Below are 19,896 nucleotides of genomic sequence, written 5' to 3' on the forward strand. Positions count from 1 at the left end.
AAAATTAGAGTCAATAATGGTTGCCTATCGTCTATACAGGCAGGGGCCAGTGAATGTTAACATATAATATAGATCAGGAAGCTTCAAGGCAGCCATTGTTATCCTTTTTGGATTATTTGCTTAATTCTTTGACTCTTCGCTACTCCTAAATGTACTTTATGGTATTTACAAGAAAAATTTTACAAGTAAAACAGCTGTAATTTATTTCAGATTTGATTTGCAGACAGGCCATCAACAGAACACACTCTCTGAACAGCTTTTCAGATCCTAGAGTTAGGCGGCTCTGGGTCACGCTCTCTCTTACCTACCATTACCATGGTGGAAAGGAGGGGAGAGGCACTCACTCTGGAGGCCGTTAGATCAGGCTGGATACGCACTCCCTCTCTTTACCTCTTTGAGTCTCCATTTCCTCACTTGCAATAAGCTTACCTGGAGCAATCCTGTAAGGATGGCATTTTGTAACTGAACAATAAATACCAGGTAGCTATTATCATTGGGACCTGGGACTCTCATTGTTGAGGCAGCTGCCCTGAATCAGGCGTGGTTAGAGCTGAACCAAACCAACCGTTCCACGTGACAAACGACCTCTTCCCCTACGCTCTGAAATCTGCTGCTTCTCCCCCTGAGGGTCTTAGTCTAAACGTCCTCACCTTCTCCGCTTACTCCATCTAGATGAGTTCTCGCTACACCTGCCCCACTCTCCCTCTCCAGCTCCTCTGTCATCATAATTCTCCAGTTCCTTCATGGTACTGACCACCATTTGTAACCCTGGAGTACAAGTCTTATAATTGGCTTGTTCAGAGGTATACCTCCAGTGCCTTGCCCAGAGTGTAGAGCATAATTGATAAGTAATCAATAAATATCTGATGAATGGATAAATCACACTATATTCTGATCATACTGGCCAACCAATGTGTATAGGATCTTTGGGGAGTTAACGTCAGTGAGATGCCTAGAAACTGTGTCTCTGCCTACCTAATGTGAGGAGATCATGCTTGTCATCAAATGCGGTCAGCTCCAGGTGCTAGGGGTCATGGTTTCTGAGACATCATCCCCTCTGTCTCCCCACTGGCAAAGGCTTCACCACTGAAGAATGCTGGCAGTTATGTCAAAGGCGGTTCTGTGCTTGCAGAACAATTTGTAAGCCTTCAAACGTTCTTAGCAATGGATAGACACAGAGAATATCCAGAAAAATAGGTTGTTTCTCAAATGAAGCCTCTGTCAAAGAAAGAAATGTAATGAATATAAAATCTACTGGCCATGCCTTAAGATAAGAATCGCAACTCAGGGGCTTCCCTGGTGGCGCAGTGGTTGAGAATCTGCCCGCTAATGCAGGGGACACGGGTTCGAGCCCTGGTCTGGGAAGATCCCACATGCCGTGGAGCAACTAGGCCCGTGAGCCACAACTACTGAGCCTGCACATCTGGAGCCTGTGCTCCGCAATAAGAGAGGCTGCGACAGTGAGAGGCCCGCTCGCCACAACTAGAGAAAGCCCTCACACAGAAACGAAGACCCAACACAGCCAAAAATAAATAAATAAACAAAAGTGGGTTTAAAAAAAAAAAAAAAAAGAATCGCAACCCAGCTCCCCACATTTGCTCAGAGCTGAGGGAGCGTGCCAGAATGTGTTAAAACACTGATCATGCCCTGCAGTCACTTACAAGCTGGCTGGAGAAGTCGAGACTGACATCCTTGAAATCTAGTGAGAATACAAGTTGATATAAATCATGGACTAAACTGTGCTTTACAGAGGAGTACTACTAAAGTATCGTAACTTTATTACAGAATGCCCGAGGAGAGGGAAGATCTGTGAAGGCTGAAAGCTTCCCAAAGGGGACGTGGCTTGAGGAAAGATTTGAAGTGTCGGGAACAAGGGAGCTGTGGCCAAGAGAAGGGGGTCTTATCGAAGAGTAGCACCCCCTGCTGGTGGAAGGCTTGCCCTTCGCATAAAGGGAGTACGGCAATGATGGGAAGGAGGCACTGGAAGTGGGCAGTTACTGCAGTCCCGGGACCCTGAGCCAGCCAGCCACAGTCTGGCTAACTGCACTGTATATTGAACGGCCTACCTGCAAATGTTGTGGCTTTCTAGCTACTTCTCTGCTGCTTCCTGCCTTCCCTGGAACGATGCAAAACTAAACCAACACCACCACAATAACTGCAACAAACGAAACAAAAAACTCTCTACCCCCAGGGCTGGCAGCAGGTGGAAACTGCAGGCTCCTGCCAAAGGAACCATAAGGACAAGCATTTATGAAAATGCATCTGACTAAACGGTTGTTATTTCCCATAAAGGATGAAAGATTGAAAACAAATGACAGCAGGACACACAGCATGCCTCTGTGTGTGTGTGTGTGTGTGCACCGTGTGGAGTGTTCTTGCATGATGTGTGTGGTGGATGTGACTGAGTGTGCATGTGTACGGCATATGTCCATATTGTGTGTACTACGTGTGTACGTGAGTACAGGGTGTGGTGTGTGTGCTGGTGCGTGCGTGTGTGTGTGTATGTGTGTGTGTGTGTGTGTGTGTGTAGGGCACACGTTTCCTTCCCTCCCTTGGCACCTGCTCAGTCCTCAGTTCCTGGCTCCCTAAAAGCCAGAAGGAGGTTTGGGGTGCAGTCCCCTGCTCCTTTTTCTACTTCCAGGCACACCTGGCATCGCCCTTGCGCCCACTGGCCATCTGCGGGACCCTCCCACCGGCTTCCTCCTCAGTGGCAGGAGGGGGCTCGCTCCCCTGGGAAGGCAGAGGAAGTGACTTTGATGGATCGTATTGCTCGGGGAGGCCCCAGGCTTGCAGATTAGAGTGGGAGACGGCTCCCGCACGCGCCTCCACCCGGGGATTGTTCTGATGAGATAATTTTTCTCATTAACCTTGATAACTCTCTGCTGATAAACGGATCTCTCTGCACTAACATAGAACTTTTCTTTTTCCTTCAAATCCTTCCAGTCTTCTACACTTTCCAGGGAGGAGCACTTGGAGCCTGGTGGTGGCCGGCTGCAACCTAGCTGTTTAGCAGTTTTGCCAGCTTCTGGGTGCCCAGACAGACCTGGAGGGAGCAGCTCACCAGTCCCTGTCTTCCGAATCCTGAATTTTTTAGGCAAAAAGCTCTCAACAGACCTAGACCAAATGATTTAGAGATTTAAAGAACGCCTGAGGGCAGGAGATGGGGCCCACCTGCCCACACTCCCCTTAAACTGCCTTTAGCCCACAGCAAAACCCAGAGAGTTGCTTTAGCTCTTTATAATCACACTCTTATTTCAGACACTCTAGCCTCTGCCCCAGTCGTTCCTGTGCTGGGAAGTAGTATAGCACATTCATAACCATTACTGGGGGTGTCTTCCCCAGAACACTTTCTCTTCTCCCCAGTTAAAAGGAATTTTTGTATCATGTACGTACTTCCCTCACAGTGTTTTGTGTGATGAATTGTACCCATGATTCAAGATTTTTCCCTCAGTAGGCTGCAAGCATTTTGAGAACACTGGCTGTTCTTTTCATCTTTGCGTCCTCAGTATTAATACAGTATCTGGCACACAGTAAGCACTTGATAAATGTTTGTTGACTTTTGATATAAATTAGGTAAGATATGAAATTAGGGAGTACTTTGAATGCTTCACGGAGTTCAATGTTAAGGGGAAGTTATTAGCATAGGTTGCATTGTATCCATTTGGGGCCTCATGTTAGACCCTCCTAACACCTCATCTAGACACTGAGTATCTTCCCAGAGCTTCTCATAAGGGAGAGAGAGGTCAGGGCAAGTTGATATATTGAGGCTCTTAGGCCATTATCCTGAATAATTGCAAGACTAGGGCACAAGAATTTAATATAGTGACAAATTACTTTTATGAAAACCCAATGCAACACAATTATGTTGTCTATAAGGTTAAGTACAGCATTTGTTTATAAAATAATTCACAATACACTACAGAAAGTCTTGATATAATCCAGATATGGACCACAAGTGAAATAATGACTATTTTTCAAGTGCGCCGCTGTGAGGTTACACGTAATTCAATTTAGAAATTACAACAAGAGTCTAAGTTCAAGCCCTTTCATGGGTATGATGCGCAGGCAGAAGCTCTTCTTGACTGCCAGTCCCTGATCTGATCCTCAACCACACACATACACATACAACTAACACTTTCCTTTCCTCCCTCAGCCAGGAAGAAGCCATTTTATAGCCTTTGCTCATAAACTGAAACTCAGTTTTGGAAGGATGCCATGTGTTTCTAAGGAAAGTGAAATTATCCTCGTAACTCATTAATGAAGCCAACAAAGATGTTATGTTGGGTCATCAGGGCAGGGGGAGTGGAATTTGAAGAACCCTAGCTGGTTTGCAACCTCAGGGGTTGCCCAGGTGAAATCTGAAAGTGGCCTCCCCGCCCCCCATACAGGGGTAAGAAGAGACAGAAGAAAGGGGCAGACCACTCCAGATAGGTAGGTGGCAGGATTAATATGCCAGGGAACTTACATATGAGGCATGTCTTGGGCAGCTGTGAGACCAGGAGATCTCCATACCTGCCTGCCAGAAATTTAAAAGCTGATATAGAGGCCTTAAGTGGGTTCCGCCATGTATGCCATCCATGGTCTCAACATCCATTGCTCTCTCAAGGCTCCTTCCAAATGTGGGGATGGTGGGCAGAACGTGCCTTCTAAGGACAGGAGAGGGGATGAGGAACCTCTGATTGCCCGGGTCCAGCTCGCAGGTCAACTGGAGGTCACGTCCCCTCCATAACCTCCTCCAGCCACTCTCCAGGCTGTCTCCCCTCTGCAGAACGCAGGGAGGTGTCAGCGGGCAGGTGCTGTGGAGTCGGAGCCAGCGTTGGATGTTTGAGGAAAGACTCAGACTAGATGGAGAGGGGTGCTGGTCCCCCTTTCAGCAGGGGTGGTTCTGAGACTCAGTGGACCAGTTGTTGCTGATGTTTCTGGTCTGAAGAGCCACTGCACTATAGGAACCTGATCCCAGAAAAATGCCAGGTTACCCCAAAATTATTAGAACTGGGACAGGAACCAGGGGGTGTTATTTGAATCATAGAGAAGTTAACGATGTGAAGGATCTTATAGAGCATCTAGTCCATACCTTCATTTTATAAACAAAGAAACAACAGGGATCCAGTGAGGTGGAGTGACATCATTTTAAAAATAGATGGCTCGATGTTATACCCAGAGAGATACATAATTGGTCATAAGGCCAACTGAGACCACCTAAGTGGTTGTCTCAGCTATTAAAGATGACACAAAGATCAAAGTAACATGCACGATGGTGTTAAGAGGTAAACACTTGTTCTTTATCTAAAGATTCTGGTTGCTGAATTCAATGGAAGGAAAACTATGTTCAAGTTGTGCTCCATAAAATGATCTGACTCCAGTGTTCGAGGCCCTCTGCCAGGTCCTCAGAATGGAGCTCCCAGTCCAGTGGCAGACACATATTTTTGACAATATGGTTACAGTTGGCCAAAGACAAGCTCTCAGAAAAGCCTGGCCTCCAACTTGTTATGAGGACATCAGACCTGCAGGTTATGGACGAGTAGCATAAGTGACATGGTTGCAAAGAAGTGAGCTCCAGCCTTTTGCAAATGTAGAGGTGGACCCCAGTCAATGAAACCTGTCAGCTATTGACTCATGCTTCGAGGAAGCAAATTCCAGTCACAGCTAGTGGTTCTCGTTTTCTGCTTTCATCACATGGCTTCAACCTCACTCAACCTCAGTTTCTTGTCTAGCTAATGAGGTGAAGATTTAATAAAACGAGATGATGAGGGACTTCCCGAGTGGTGCAGAGGTTAAGAATCCACTTGCCAATGCAGGGGACACAGGTTCGAGCCCTGGTCTGGGAAGATCCCACATGCTGCAGAGCAACTAAGCCCGTGTGCCACAACTACTGAGCCTGTGCTCTAGAGCCCATGCTCTGCAACAAGAGAAGCCACTGCAATGAGAAGCCCGCGCACGGCGACGAAGAGTAGCCCCTGCTCACCGCAACTAAAGAAAGCCCACGCGCAGCAACAGACCCAACACAGCCAAAATTAAATAATTAATTTAAAAAAAAAGAGATGATGGAGTACTGTACATCACACAGGGCCTGACATGTGGAAGACAATCAAGTTGTAGCTTATGCCAAAGTGAGAGAAAGAATATTTAGGCTAATTCCAGATACACTTTAATTTTTTTATGCTTTACCTCCATTCTATAAAATGGGTAACACTATTATCCCCATTTTGCTAATAAAAAACTAAGGTTCAGATATTTGGAGAAGCTTGATTAAGGTCATGCAGTTAGCATGTATAGATTATGAATTCAAACCCAAGACTGTCTAAAACTAAATTTTTCTTAACAATGCATTCTTAATGATACTTTAGCCTGTGGCAAGGAAAAAGTCTTAAAAGGGCTGTTTGTTACCTGATCCAAGGAAGGAGCTGACCTATAGGAGCTGACCTTTTCTTTTGATGCTGTGGTACATTATCACTGCAGTTTTCTTAACATTGTTTCATTATGAAACAGAATTAAACATTGGATCTGTGGCAAATCGCTACAGTCCTCACCCCCTTTTCTCTTACATTATTCTGCTTCTTTCATTTATATTACCTATTTCCTCCCTTTGGCATTTAAACTTTGGCCCTTGAATATATCTTTAATATCTCTCCTTGCAGAAGAGCTCTGATATATCCACACAAAGTCTGTACAGGTGAGTTTATAGCAGCTTTACTTGAGTAGCAAAACAAAACAGAAAAAACAGAAACAACCCATATGTCCCTTAACAAGTGAACGTGTAAAAACATTGTGGTAGATCCATAAGATGGAAATTAGTAGCACTAAAATGAACTACCAATACATGCAAGAATGTGGATGAATCTTTAAAACAATATGATGAGTGAAAGAAGCCTGACACAAAAGAACACAGTGTGTGTGGTTCAATTTGTATAATAGTCTAGAACTGTAGTTTTATAGCCAAACTAATCTATAGAGACAGAGAGTAGATCAACGGCTGCCTGAGGGCAGGATGTGGAGTGGTTGGGGAACTGACCTTAAGAGACACAGGGAGATTTTGGGGGTGATGAAAATGTTCTACATCTTGATTGTAGTGGTGAATGTTATACAAATGTATATGTTTGTCAAAATGCTTTAGACCATATACTTGATTTTTTAAATTGGCTTTGCTTTGGCCAACAAAAGGATGAATAACAGCATGAAGGCTTTGAGAAAGCAAAGTACTGGATAAAGGGATAAGGTGAAATTAGGTCCACTTTGAAAAATGCGCTGAGGGCTTGACGGTTGCAAGATTCCTCGTTTTCCCTGAACATATCAGCTATGGGATAGTTGACAAGACCCAAACCTGAAGAATTCCAATCACAGCATTCTGGATTTGTTTCTCTAAGACAGTACAAGAAAGCAACATAAGAAACGTAAAAATCTCACATCATGGTGGAAAACATTGAAAGTGACTCTCCAAAAAGACTTTAGCATGCCATAATTCTAAGGATTTTATCATGAACTTAGGTCAGTCGTGGCAAAGGACTGGATGCAGAAGTGATAGAAAAACATGAAAGAACGGACTGATTCTGAAAAGTAGCTGGTATAAATGGACAGAAAATCATATTACTCTTCACTTGAAATAAAGAAAGAAAATTCCCAATATTTTTGAATGAAGAGTTGAGATTGGGTTAAGGAATCTAGTCCACTAAACAAGCCAGAACACCACAAAAAACACCCAAACACCACAAAAGAACCCCACTAAAACCAAAATGTAAAATGGGATACTCCACCTGGGAACTTTCATTCGCGATATTTGATCTGGAACTTGACATCTCATCAACATGCAAATAATGGAGGAAACTTGAAGATTAGCTAATGTAGGCAGCTTGTGTATAAATCTGGAATTCACCAAAAATGCTTTATTTTCTTGATAATGCACACAGATCTCTCAGTGTGTTACCTGGCACAGAGTGAGAGCTAAGTAAATCTTTGCTAGAAAGAAGAGGGGGAAAGAGAGGGAAGGGAGGACCGTATTTTAAGTTTTAGCAGGATGTATTTATCTAAAGACAAAAAGAAACGTATTTGATCAAAAGTTCAATAAGTAAAAGACATTGACATTTTTCATTTACTTTACACTCTCTAACTCCCCCCAAGTAACCTATTGATTAGTGAGTTAAAATGTTTATTAAGAGTAACTTCAGAAGTCCATAATTACAAATGGCATAAATTGGGATGGCTGCTTGGAATGGATTTCTATGTCTCTATTCTTCTCTCAGCAAACTCTGGGCGAGGAAGGAGGAAACATACATAGACTCCTCAGTGCACGGCATGCTGTCACATCTAAGCATTTGACTTCAGGAGTAGGAAATGGGCCATGGTTATTGAGTAGCCATGGCAGTTCAGCTGAAGGATGATCAATGAACTTCAGCGCAGACACATAGTTTGAGTGACAGAAGATAATTCTCATTCAAGGTAATGGCGAACTTGAATTAGATTCATGGTGTTAGAAAATGAGAAAAGAGTAAGGCTTCCTAAATGAGGAAAAGAGAATCTCTTTGGTGAGCCCATCCTTTTAGCCGGAGTTCCTTTGATAGTCCATGATATTGAAGTTTGCATTTTCAAAAGATTTTTTTCAGTTTAGATTCTTATCACTGTTCTTTGTTGGTATTATTTAGTATATTTTCTCAGAAAGAGGCTAGAAATTTGCCTTCTTTCCTCCGGGAGAGAGTAACTGAGCATTGTAAAGGTTTTCTGCCAAGAGCATGGAGCCTCCGATAAGTAATCGCATCCTTCACCCATGATAAATAAGCTATTAAAAATCAAGAAAGAAAAAAGGTAACAGCTGTCATGTCTGAAATGCACAGTGTTGTGGAAACCTCATTTATAAGAGTCTTCCCCATTGTTTAGCCACAATGCTAGGGTCTTCTCTATTTATATTTTTGTTTGGGGATTTTTTTTCTTCCCCAGGCTGAAGTGCTTTGTGCATGAGACTGAAAAGCTGCTAGGACTGGTCCATCTGGCTGACCAAATGGATTGCGCTCACTGAAGCATTGCCAGATGTATATCAGTAGAAAGTTTAATTTCTGGACCGTCTAAGGCCCCAGTTCTTTTCTTAGTTTAATGGAAGCCACGTTTCTATTTTCCAGAAACTCCTTCAATTGGCCTGAGTGTCATCACCTGGTGTTGCCTCCTATAATCCTGGTCCCAGTCTCTAGAGATCACCCGGCTCAAGACTGCAACCTCTCCTCTCCAGCCCAAAGCAATGAAATGAGTTTGACGAAAACGTCTGTGCCAAGCAGAAAATCATTGTGTTACATTTGATGACATGTGTCTGACCTTGAACAACCTTAGGAGCCAGAGTAGTCACTGCAGTTAAGTAATTTAGTCTAACCTGCTTAATTAAGAAATAAAATTTCATGGAATTCCCTAGATTAATTTGCACTTATACTGAAGAGCATCAACATTTATAATCAATTTAAAGAGGAAATAGGCCTACCGTATTTCATAGTTTGCAGTGAAACCTAATTGGATTCATTTGAGCTGAAATAGGAGCTAGAGAGAGATCTGATATATTTTTAATTCCCCACAACTTAAGGGCAATAAGGGGCATTTAATCTTTGTGAGACACCGAGTTTTAGACTTAAAATTACACAAACTGTGGGTTTTGAAGATAAACTGCTTGATACCCCCATGTTCTTACCTTACAGGGAAGGCATTTGGCAGGGCTAGATTGTAACAGGCACTCAGACAGGGCTGGCCTACATACAAGTCATGAGTAGGAGACGGGCAACAGAGGAGGGGGCCTGGGACCAGCAAGGGCCTTGTCAGCCTCTGTATGTGCTTTACGTGCTTTCTACCCAAACCTTTCACTTTGTTTTTGGCCACGCCATGCGGTTTGCAGGGATCCTAGTTCTCTGACCAGGGATTAAAGCCACGCCCTCGGCAGTGAAAGTGTGGAGTCCTAACCACTGGGCTGACACGGAACTCCCTCACTCCTCATTTTTTAAATGAGAGTGTCAGGATTAGAGTGTTTAGGAAGAGTCCGTCTGAGATCTAGGGAAGGGATTTGAGGAGGAACAGACTCAGAGTTAGAACATTTTTGAGCTCCTGTCTCTATGCTAGTCAGAGATCCTGAGATATCTGGAATTAAGACAGCAGTATTAGAAATAGAAGAGATATATTCTGGGTAATATCAAAAGAACTTGATCATCTACTCGGAGAAGATAAGGGGGAAGGGAGGGACGAGGGAGTGAGAGAAGACAAGAATGACATATGTTTCTGCCTGGGGTGACAGCTAGGCATCAATACATCCATGCATCCATACACCCAAGTTTGCCTGGGGATGTGCTGGTTAATGCCTGTAGTACCATCCTTTATTCTCCATTGTGTCCTAGTTTGGCAGATAGATTTATATGATCACTCTAGCAGAAGAATGAATGGCAACCACACTGAGAATTCTAGGGAAGAGACTTGTTCAGTGGAGTTTTGGACGTATTATATTTGAGATGCCTTTCGTAAACTGTATTTATTCACTTACCTTCTTCAAACCTGTTTAAATCGCTCTTTTTCAATGAGGTTCACCTGACCACCTAATTTAATTCTTCAACCCGCTCCTTGACCCACCCCTGATCCCTCCTACCCTGGTCTACTTTTTCTTTAATCTAACTACTTAACATCATCCGTCATACTGTATAATTTATTTAGCATTTATTTGTCATTGCCAGTAATCTGCTATGATGGAATCTCCTTGCAGACAAAGACCTTGGTCTCTTCTGTTCGCTGATGTATTCCAACCACCTACAACAGTGTCTGCTATTTAGTAGGTGATCAACAAATATTGCTGAATGAATGAGTGTTCTGAATGAGCTCAACAAATATGTATTGAGTGCCTATTGCTTTTTGAGCTCATGCATCTATCTTAGTCAGAGATGTTCAATAAATTCCAGGATGTTCAATAGAAAGTGAACACACATGATTCCAAACCTCAAGAGAGGGTCTGGACTAGAGTTGTAAAAGGATGCGTCAGTAGTAAGCATATCATGTTTGAGCTATGGCATGATTAATACCCCTTAGTGAAATCATTTTAAGTGAGGTAAGAAGAGGGTTCAGGACAAAGCCTAGAGATTAAGAACAATTAGGGGAAGATGTGGGAAGAAGAATTTGGATGGAAACCAAGGTAGGTGTGGCCAATAAAATAAATGCAATAGGCAGAAACAAGAAAGAGTAGTGTCATGGAAAATAAGGGAGATTAAGCAAAAATCTTTTTAAGGAGGGAACTGTCAAAAGCATGAAGTAAACCACATTATTCAAGTAAAGCCAGAATTGCCATCAAGTTTACTAGAAAGATAGTTGTTACGAAATGCTGTGGGCCTAAGATTCATGCATCAAAGGCCTAACCCCTGACGTGACTGTATTTGGAGAAAGGACCTTTACAGAGGTAACCTAGGTTAAATAAGCTCGTGGCGGTGGGGGGAGCTAATTCAATAGGACTGGTGTCCCCGTAAAAAGAGAGAGAGACACCAAGGTTGCAACCTTACAGAGGAAAAGCCACGGGAGGACACAGAGAGAAGGCAGCCATCCTCAAGCCAAGGAGAGAGGCCTCAGGAGAAACCAACCCTGCTGACACTTTGATCTTGGACTTCCAGCCTCCAGAATTGTGAGAAATAAATTTCTGTTGTTTGAGCCACCCAGACTGTGGCATTTTGCTATGACAGCCGTACCAGATGAATGCAGTGGTCATTACTGGCACTGGAATAACAACATTTTCAGAAGTAGTAAAGGCTGATACCATAGAGCAGGAGGGTTGAGAGTGAAATGAGGTATGGAGGGTGAGTACAGTCCCATTTGTATAGAATTGTAGCTATGTGGGAGGAGAGAAATAGCCCAGGAGCCAGAGGGGCTCTCTCGAAACCCCAGGACAGCACTACTAAAATGTGGTTACCACAACTTTCCAAGAGACAAGCTGATCATCTTCATACTATAATACAGTACAGAATATAATATGTAAAATTATGCATATTGATGAGAGCATATTTTTTTGTTTTGTAACTGAAGGAAGTCTTGGGAGAGTTTTTAATTTGAAGCAGGCAGGAGAACCTTACAAGAACATTACCAATGAAGTCTGCACTCTTTTGGTGTGATTTTAGGTTCTCTAAATCAGCTGGACCTCCTAACCTAAATTATATGGTGTTGGTGCTATGCCTCTCAAGCTGTAGAAAGCTTAAGTCATCGCTCAGCTTTTTTAATGCACTTCTATGGGGGTTTTTTCCCCCTTAGCGTTTATCATTGACAATTTAAAGTCAGAACTGAGTTTTTCTTTCTAGAGGACACAGTTTACTAATAGAACTTCCCTGAATTAGTACTTTACGCTTTTCAGAGTGAGTCTGCGTTCACTGTGTCCTAATTCCTCTCTCCCTCTTGAGGAATTTGCTCCTGCAGTCACTCCACATCTTCCCTGCTTCACCAATTTCCCATCATAATACCAATGCATTGTTAGTCTCCAAGATTAAAAAATAATAAAACACACCGTTTACTCACATTACTCAAGGGTTCAGTCCTTTGACTTCTTAAGTTCTCTACGAAACCCACTTCTTAGAAGGTCTCGTGGTGATTTCGCGGAGATACACATCATCTCTAAGGTGATGACTCCTAAATCTTTCCCCTGGGCTTCAGTCTGGTAAACCTAGGCATTGACAATTAACATGTCAAAAAAAAGGAAACCTCTCGATTCTCGTCTCTAACCCAGCTGTTACCACTAATATTCTACTTAGCAATAAACAGCTTAATTCACTCAGGTGAGCAGGCCAAAACTTAGCACTCAGCCTTGAAACTTCTCTTTCCCAATCCATCACCGAAATTGTGTTTGCTTAAGCTTAAAATGAGATACAATTAAAACAAAACAAAACCAACACGGTGAGAGAGTCAACTCTGAAGGCGAATTCTCTCCCATCTTTGCCTTAAACTCCCTCCCTCTCCAAAGGGCTCAAGTTCGTCCCCACAGTTGATGTCGGCTCACCGCTTGGCCGTCTGGAGGCTTCCCGGATGGCCCCAGAGAAGTGCACCAAAGGGGTGAAAAGTCTTCGGTTACAAATTAAAAGGGAGCCAGGCCTCTCAGCTACCCAGGGACGGCTCCCGAGAGGCCGGGGGCTCGGGCCAGGCAGAGCACCCCCGGACGGCTTTTCACGCACCACGGGGTCCGCCCTTGTCCTGCCAAGACCGCCGCAGTACCCCACGCGGCCCACTGTCCTTCCGTGGACATCACTCTGGCTGCGGCCACCGAGGTGCGTCCCCACGCTTCGCAGGAGGGGCTCTGTGGCCAAAGTCTTCCCCGCATCCAGAGCCGGCCTCAGTGCCGGGCCGGGAGCGGTCCCCCAGCGCGAGCCCTCTGGAAAGGAGCGTGGCCTGGATGGGGGGCGGGGATAGGGCGTGCTCGGGGCGGGGCCGGGTCGGCTCGGACGTTTTGGAGGCTGCCGCCCTTGCTGCCGCCGTCCCCGTTCCCACTGGCCCGCGAGTAGGCGCGCCCGTGCGTCATGAACGCCGCTGGCCACGGAGAAGGACTCGGCGAGGCTTTTGATGGCGGCGGGCCGCGGGAGCTGGTCAAGGCGGTGCGCAGGGATGCGGGAGGCGGTGGCCTGGCGGCAGAAGTACTGCGGGCTGAACACTCGGTGGGGCCTCCAGCGCTTCTCCACGTGGTGCGTGAGCGCGATGCGGGACAGCTGGTGAAGGACTCAGCGCTGAGCTCGCAGCGCCCTCTGACCTCGAAGGTATGCCTTTTGGTGGGTGCGTGGCTCCTACGGCTTGTTGTGGCCAGTAGGGTGTAAGCAAAAATTACAGCTGCATCGAGTTGGAGCATGTAATTGCTGTTACAAGACCCTCCCGAGTATACTCTTCCCACTGCCACAGGGACTGGTAAGATCCAGACAGTGGTGAATCCATCAGCCTGGGTCCTTCTGTGAGGATAAGCATGGTCAACAGAAAGAGCAGGTAGAATACTACTTCTGAGAACTTTCCAGACTAATTTTGCCCTCCTCAGTAAAGTGAAATGGGGCCTCTCTCCTAAGTACTCGAAGATGAAATACTTGCTCTGTCTTGCAGGTACTCCATCCAGGCAGGGCCTCGTCCTGAGAAGGGGCCTGATCTTCCCATCTGTGTAAAAATGTTGGTTAAAATTGTTTAAGCCACAAGAGAACGTTACTTCAGCAAGTACTTATATGGTTTGCCAAACTTCAGAAAATCTCCAGGGCTTCCCTGGTGGCACAGTGGTTGAGAATCCACCTGCCAATGCACGGGACGCGGGTTTGAGCCCTGGTCGGGGAAGATCCCACATGCCACAGAGCAACTAAGCCCATGCGCCACAACTACAGAGCCCATGTGCCACAACTACTGAAGCCCACGCGCCTAGAGCCCGTGCTCTGCAACAAGAGAAGCCACTGCAATGAGAAGCCCGTGCACTGCAACGAAGAGTAGCCCCCGCTCACCGCAACTAGAGAAAGCCCACGCGCGGCAATGAAGACCCAACACAGCCAAAAATAAATAAATAAAATAAATAAATTTATAAAAAAAAAAAAAGAAAGAAAATCTCCAGAATCTGGGCCCCAGAATACTACCCCTCCAGTCACTGAATAGAAAATAAAATCTTCATCTAAGAGACACCTCTTCTTTACGAAATCTAATTGTACAAAGTGATATTTAGAGATGATCATATTAAAAGCGTGTACTCTATATTCTAAGTATTTGGACCCTCATACTCCACTTTCTCCATGGACTTTCAAGCAAGCTTTGTTCACAGAGGCTTACTTATGCTTTTTCTTTCCTCAGCAAGTGCTACCATATGAGACCACCCCGATGTACACCCTACCATCTGAATCAGAGCTACTAAATTGCACTTTGTTATCAAAGGTCTCTGTAAGCACTGTCATACGATTCTTCTGCATTTGATGTGACATAGGGGCTGAGAATTTTTACTTTTAGACCATATATGTCCCCTTTTCAATGCAGGAAATCTCTTCCCAAGTTTGATAGGAAGAAAAACTTTGTCTCCTTGAGGAACAAAATATATTAAGATCTCACCATATTTTCCTCTGCATATTGGCACCTGAGAAAGTTTGTGAGTTTTATGTTTAATTCCAGAAGCTGCGCTGATCCTTATTGTTGGAGTATTGCTTTCATCCTCTTAACTCAAACCTCTCTATGCCACCATACATTCAGACCGGGTCAACTGCATCCTCATCCCCAATGTTTATCGGTGGCCACGTGAAAGAGAACAGAGGAGAGAGAGAGTGTGTGCTGGGGCAGGGCAAACAGATGGAAGGAGGCACACCAGGAGCCAATGAAACCACATGGCATCAGACAGATTGTGGCTCAAATCCCATGTCTGCCATCTGATTGTCACAACTTACATTTACATTACATTTACAATTTACATCCTCTGTAAGCTTAGGTTTCCTCATCTGTAAATTGGTAAATGAAAATACCCACTTCCAAGAGTTATTGGGAGGATCAGTAAAAACACTGAAACAATTAGTATGATGTCTGGTTCTCAGTAAAAGCTTAATAAATGGTAGCTCTCATTGTTCTTATTATTGTTATTGAAGAAGAAAGATGAGGGGGAAATTCCAGCAAATAAGTCAACAGACTCAAAATGGAACTATTAGTGAGTTGTCTTTAATGCACTTTCTCTATGATGTGTGCAAAGCCTCAGACCTCCAAGAAAACTATGACATGGTAATGTTTTTCCTCTAAGAATTCTATTTTTTTTTCTCTTTTTGTTTCTTTTCCTTCTTCCAGGATTCATGACTAATTATGGCCACTGCTTTGCTCAAGTGTGTTTATTCGTTCATTGTTTTATTCATCCACCGTTCATTCATTCAAAAAGATATGTACCGTGAATCTGCTTTGTGCCAGATACTGAGCTAGGTGCTAGGAAATAATAGAGGCACAGCCCTACGTTTATGGAGAGTACAGCCTAGAGAAGGAAGCAGACTAAAGGCTACTACAAAAGGTAATTATGTGCCTCCTTTTGTCACAAGCAACAGTGACCCCATGAGCTATTTCACACAAAGGTCTTAATGAATCCTCCTAGGATTATTCATCCGTAATGAAAAACTCCTAAAAAGGTGAAAGCTCAATCCACGTAAGTGAATCTCTAATGGCAGAAGTTCTCTTGTGGCACCGAGAGTAAAACAGATATTTAACTCAAAAGCCAGGCGAAGAACCCCTCAAATCCCAGCACACGGTTAACTCCTATTCTGCCCGAAACCGAGACTTTGATATTCTTTGCACGTGGTAACTGTGAAACAGGGATGTTCTCAACCCCATGCTCCAAAGTGGCACTCTTCCTCCTTTCTTATAAGCTCAAGACAACTAGAGTCTGTTTTATATTTTAAAGATAAGGACTTCTTGACTAGATGAGCAAAGAAAGAACCACAACTGGAGGAGCAATAGACTTTTTTCATTCAAAGCTGAGACATTTAAACATACATAGATGGGAAATGTAATTAAATTATGAAATGGAATGTGATGATTCAAGTTGAGTGGAACTAAGTATAAGCCTGCTGCACATTAGAATCACCTGGGGACCTCTTCAAACATTCCAATGACCATGCTCCAACCTGGACCAAGGAAATAAGCGTGCTTGGGATCTGGACATGGGCATTTGTTTTTCCATTTAAATCTCCCAGGAGATTCTGTTACACAGCCAGGGGTGAGAACTACTGGAGCAGAGGAAGAGAGTCCCAGGGACTGAAGATGAACCCTGAAGCCTTGCCCCGATTTCCATACATGGGAGGAGTAAAAATGGCAACCTGGCTTGAGACTGGTGTGAGAACAAACAGCTGAACTTGAGAATGGCCCCAGATTGGGCTGTGAGGAGAGGGCCTGACCTAAGCTAGTGCCTCCTTGTTGGGAAGGTAGAGGTAGAGGCTGGGGCTGGTTTGGGAGTATAGGAATTCCTCCACCACAAACACCCTTCCTTTAAGTTCTGCTTTAGTTCATGAAGGTTTCTTTGGATAGCTTTTGGGGAACAATGAATATTTTAATTTCAGTGAGTTTTGAAGTAATTCTTTTGGTGATATCTAGAAATAAGGGAAACAGGGGATTCGGAAATTGAAAATAAAAGACAAAGTTTTGGCCAAGAGGTGTTTTTTATGTTTGTTTGTTTTCCTCACGGGTCTCTCCTAAAGGAGAGAAAGCACTAACGTAATTAAATGAGGTACGAAACCTAGGGTTACCATTCAATGCATACAGAGGCCAGGTAGGTAGCACAAGTGGTAAAACTACTTATTGGGCATGGGAAGGCCCAGAGGCTCCCCTTATGTAGGGCCCTTACCTCAGAAGCTCTGTTGGCCAAAGTGCTGACTTCCAAAAAGTACCCTATGAGAAAGTGATAGTAAGTGAAAGATTGTATGTTTCTTTTTCTGTACTTTTTTTTTTTTTTACCTAATTTAAGTAGCTTGATCATAATATACCATAATGGGTATTCTCTTTGTTGTTTCATCTGTATTGTTTTGTTTCAAAGAATATGAAAATATTTATAAGTCCTTCTATAGTTTCACTTGCATAATGTTAATGTCCCACCCTAATTTCCATAAAGGCTGGTAAATTCCCCAACCCTGAATTCTACCAAAATGAGGTCTCCAGAATCCTAAATCAAGGAATTAGAAAGAGACACGTGTATTGTTAGAAGCCGTTCCAGGTAGTATTTGCAAAAAACCTAATAGTAGTCAAGGCTACTACCCATCCTGGTTCTTTGCATTGCCAAGTTTAAAGACTCTGCTATGTAAGCATAAAAGCAGAGCTCAGTTAAGAGTACGGTCTTTTACTTGGGAGCTGATCTGTTAGACTCTGATATAATATCATTGGGAATGACAGGAAATTGAAGAGAGTTACAGGAAATTGAATTTACCAAAATTCATCTTAAGATGACGATTACTTGTAGTTAAAGAAATATTGTCATGTCTATTTGGGGATGAGAAGGCATGGAGAGCATAACTGAGTGACAACAGACGGTCAGGAGACCACCTTGTAAAGAAGATGCTGGCAGCTCAATGCAAGAATTGATGTTAATGAGTGAGTTTCCAAACTAGACTGTTGTCTTCGACATTCTTTTATCTCTTTCCCCTCCTCACAGCTCTTTATTTCTTCTCTCTATAAACACGGAGTAAATGTTTTTAAAACACGAGCTTAGAAATGTGTCAAATGTTAGTCTTCCTGGGCTGGCGACACTTTCATTTCCATCTCTGCCTTGAATCTTACCTTCTTGAAGCATGTGGGTTGCCCCTGAATGCTCCTTTAGCCCATTCCCAAGATTTTGCCTTCTTTACCTGCTGTGTTGGACAGATTCTAAGGTGGGTTCATCCTGCCATGCTTCCTGTCTCCTGGTTTTTATGCTCTTGTATAATCCCTTCTCTTGTGTGTGGGTGGGACCTGTGACTTACTTCTAACCAATACAATATGGCAAAAGTAAAGGATGTCACCCCCATGATTACATTGTTAATGCAATAACATTCACATGTAATAAGACTATGACTTGGTAGCAGACCTACTCTAGAGACTTGCCTTGCTAAACTGAGCAGCCATGTTGGGAAGTCCACATGGCGAGGAACTGCAGGAAGTGTGTAGGAGCTGAGGGCAGCCTCCAGCCTCTAACCAGTAAGAAGTTGGGGCTCTCAGCCCTACAACCACAAAGAAGTGAATTCTGCCAACCATCAGAGTGAGTTTGGAAGTGAAAGGTTTCCCAATAAAGCCTTCAGCTGAGAACTCAGCCTAGCTAACATTTTGATTGAAGCCTTGTGAGACCCTAAGCAAAGGACCCAGTAAAGAGGTGCCCAAACTAAAACTATGAGATAGTAAACGTGTGTTGTTTTAAGCTCCTAGATTTGTGATCATTTGTTACACAGCAAGAGAAAACTATTACATCTATCCAGAAACACAAATCAGAATGACGATAAAGATGAGTCAAGTTGGGACTAGGTGTAAGTTGTAACACTCCATCTTATCTGTAGCATTTGCTCTGTGGTCGGGGCTTATGGCTTTCAGCAAGTCATTTATAAAAGGTTTGGTCTGTGGGAGTTATCACTAACTTATAAGAGCCCCTCCAAGCTGAAAAACAAGTGGGATTCAGGCAATATGACGGCACCTCTAAAGAGTAAACATACTTTACTTCATTCAAGAAAAATGGGTCAGTGGAATTCATCACCTGTTCACCAGCATGAGAGAGGGTAGCTTCACCCTGTGGATGTTGGTTTGTTACTGTAGTTACTATAGTCAATATGAGACAGCATGAAAATTCAAGTGTTGGAGCCGGACTAGTTCATGTCTTTTGAAGGCAATTTTAAAATAGATTGATCGCCTGAAAAAAACAAGTGAAAAATGCCAGTTAGTCAACTCAAAATAATATCTATCATCTATGCACACTGATTAATCCCATCTAAATTTTGTTACCTACCTTTTAAATAAAGGATCAAGAGAGTCCTTGTATGTGCACACATCTTTGAAATGATGATACTGAGTCTAGCTGCGTGAGTTCCCTTTGTAGGGAATAAGTGGCAGTCCTGGATGACAGATGACATTGCTTAATAGAAATCAAATACGGGGTGTAGAAAAGAGAACTCTTAGAAAACTCACCAAATGCAAGAAGGTGTGATACTTTTACCTAGTATTCTCTATGTAGAGAACTTTAGGAACATTAACTTTTCTTCAGATAGTACTTTCTAGGACAGTCCAGAGTTGAACATAATTCATAGCCAAGGAAAGCTGGAGACATTGTGATTTAGAGTTAAATATCTGCAGTGATGATTACATAGCTAGCAATAATAACTGATGCTTATATATAGTTTTATAAGTGTGTTTGTGTTAATGACCTTTGACATGTAAGGCTAAGATATTACATTATTTTCATTTGGAGAGAGGGAGAGAAAGAGAAATAGAGAGAGAGAG

General features: G+C 43.4%; 1 protein-coding gene across 1 annotated transcript in view; it reads right to left on the bottom strand.

Annotated features, from left to right (window-relative positions):
* LOC307188400 (uncharacterized protein) overlaps positions 1-16,563 on the bottom strand; it is a gene marked incomplete at its 5' end in the record, with an annotated part of 192,067 nt that extends 175,504 nt beyond the window's left edge. Inside the window, 4 exons of the mRNA XM_079925459.1 lie at positions 12,499-12,643; positions 12,977-13,676; positions 14,040-14,106; positions 16,532-16,563. Of these exons, the coding sequence (XP_079781585.1) occupies positions 12,630-12,643; positions 12,977-13,676; positions 14,040-14,106; positions 16,532-16,563 (813 nt within the window). The 3' untranslated portion in view covers positions 12,499-12,629. The remainder of the gene's footprint in view (positions 1-12,498; positions 12,644-12,976; positions 13,677-14,039; positions 14,107-16,531) is intronic.
* Positions 16,564-19,896: the final 3,333 nt, after the last annotated feature.

Source organism: Stenella coeruleoalba (genome assembly GCF_951394435.1).
Source record: "Stenella coeruleoalba genome assembly, chromosome: 6".
NCBI lineage: Eukaryota > Metazoa > Chordata > Mammalia > Artiodactyla > Delphinidae > Stenella > Stenella coeruleoalba.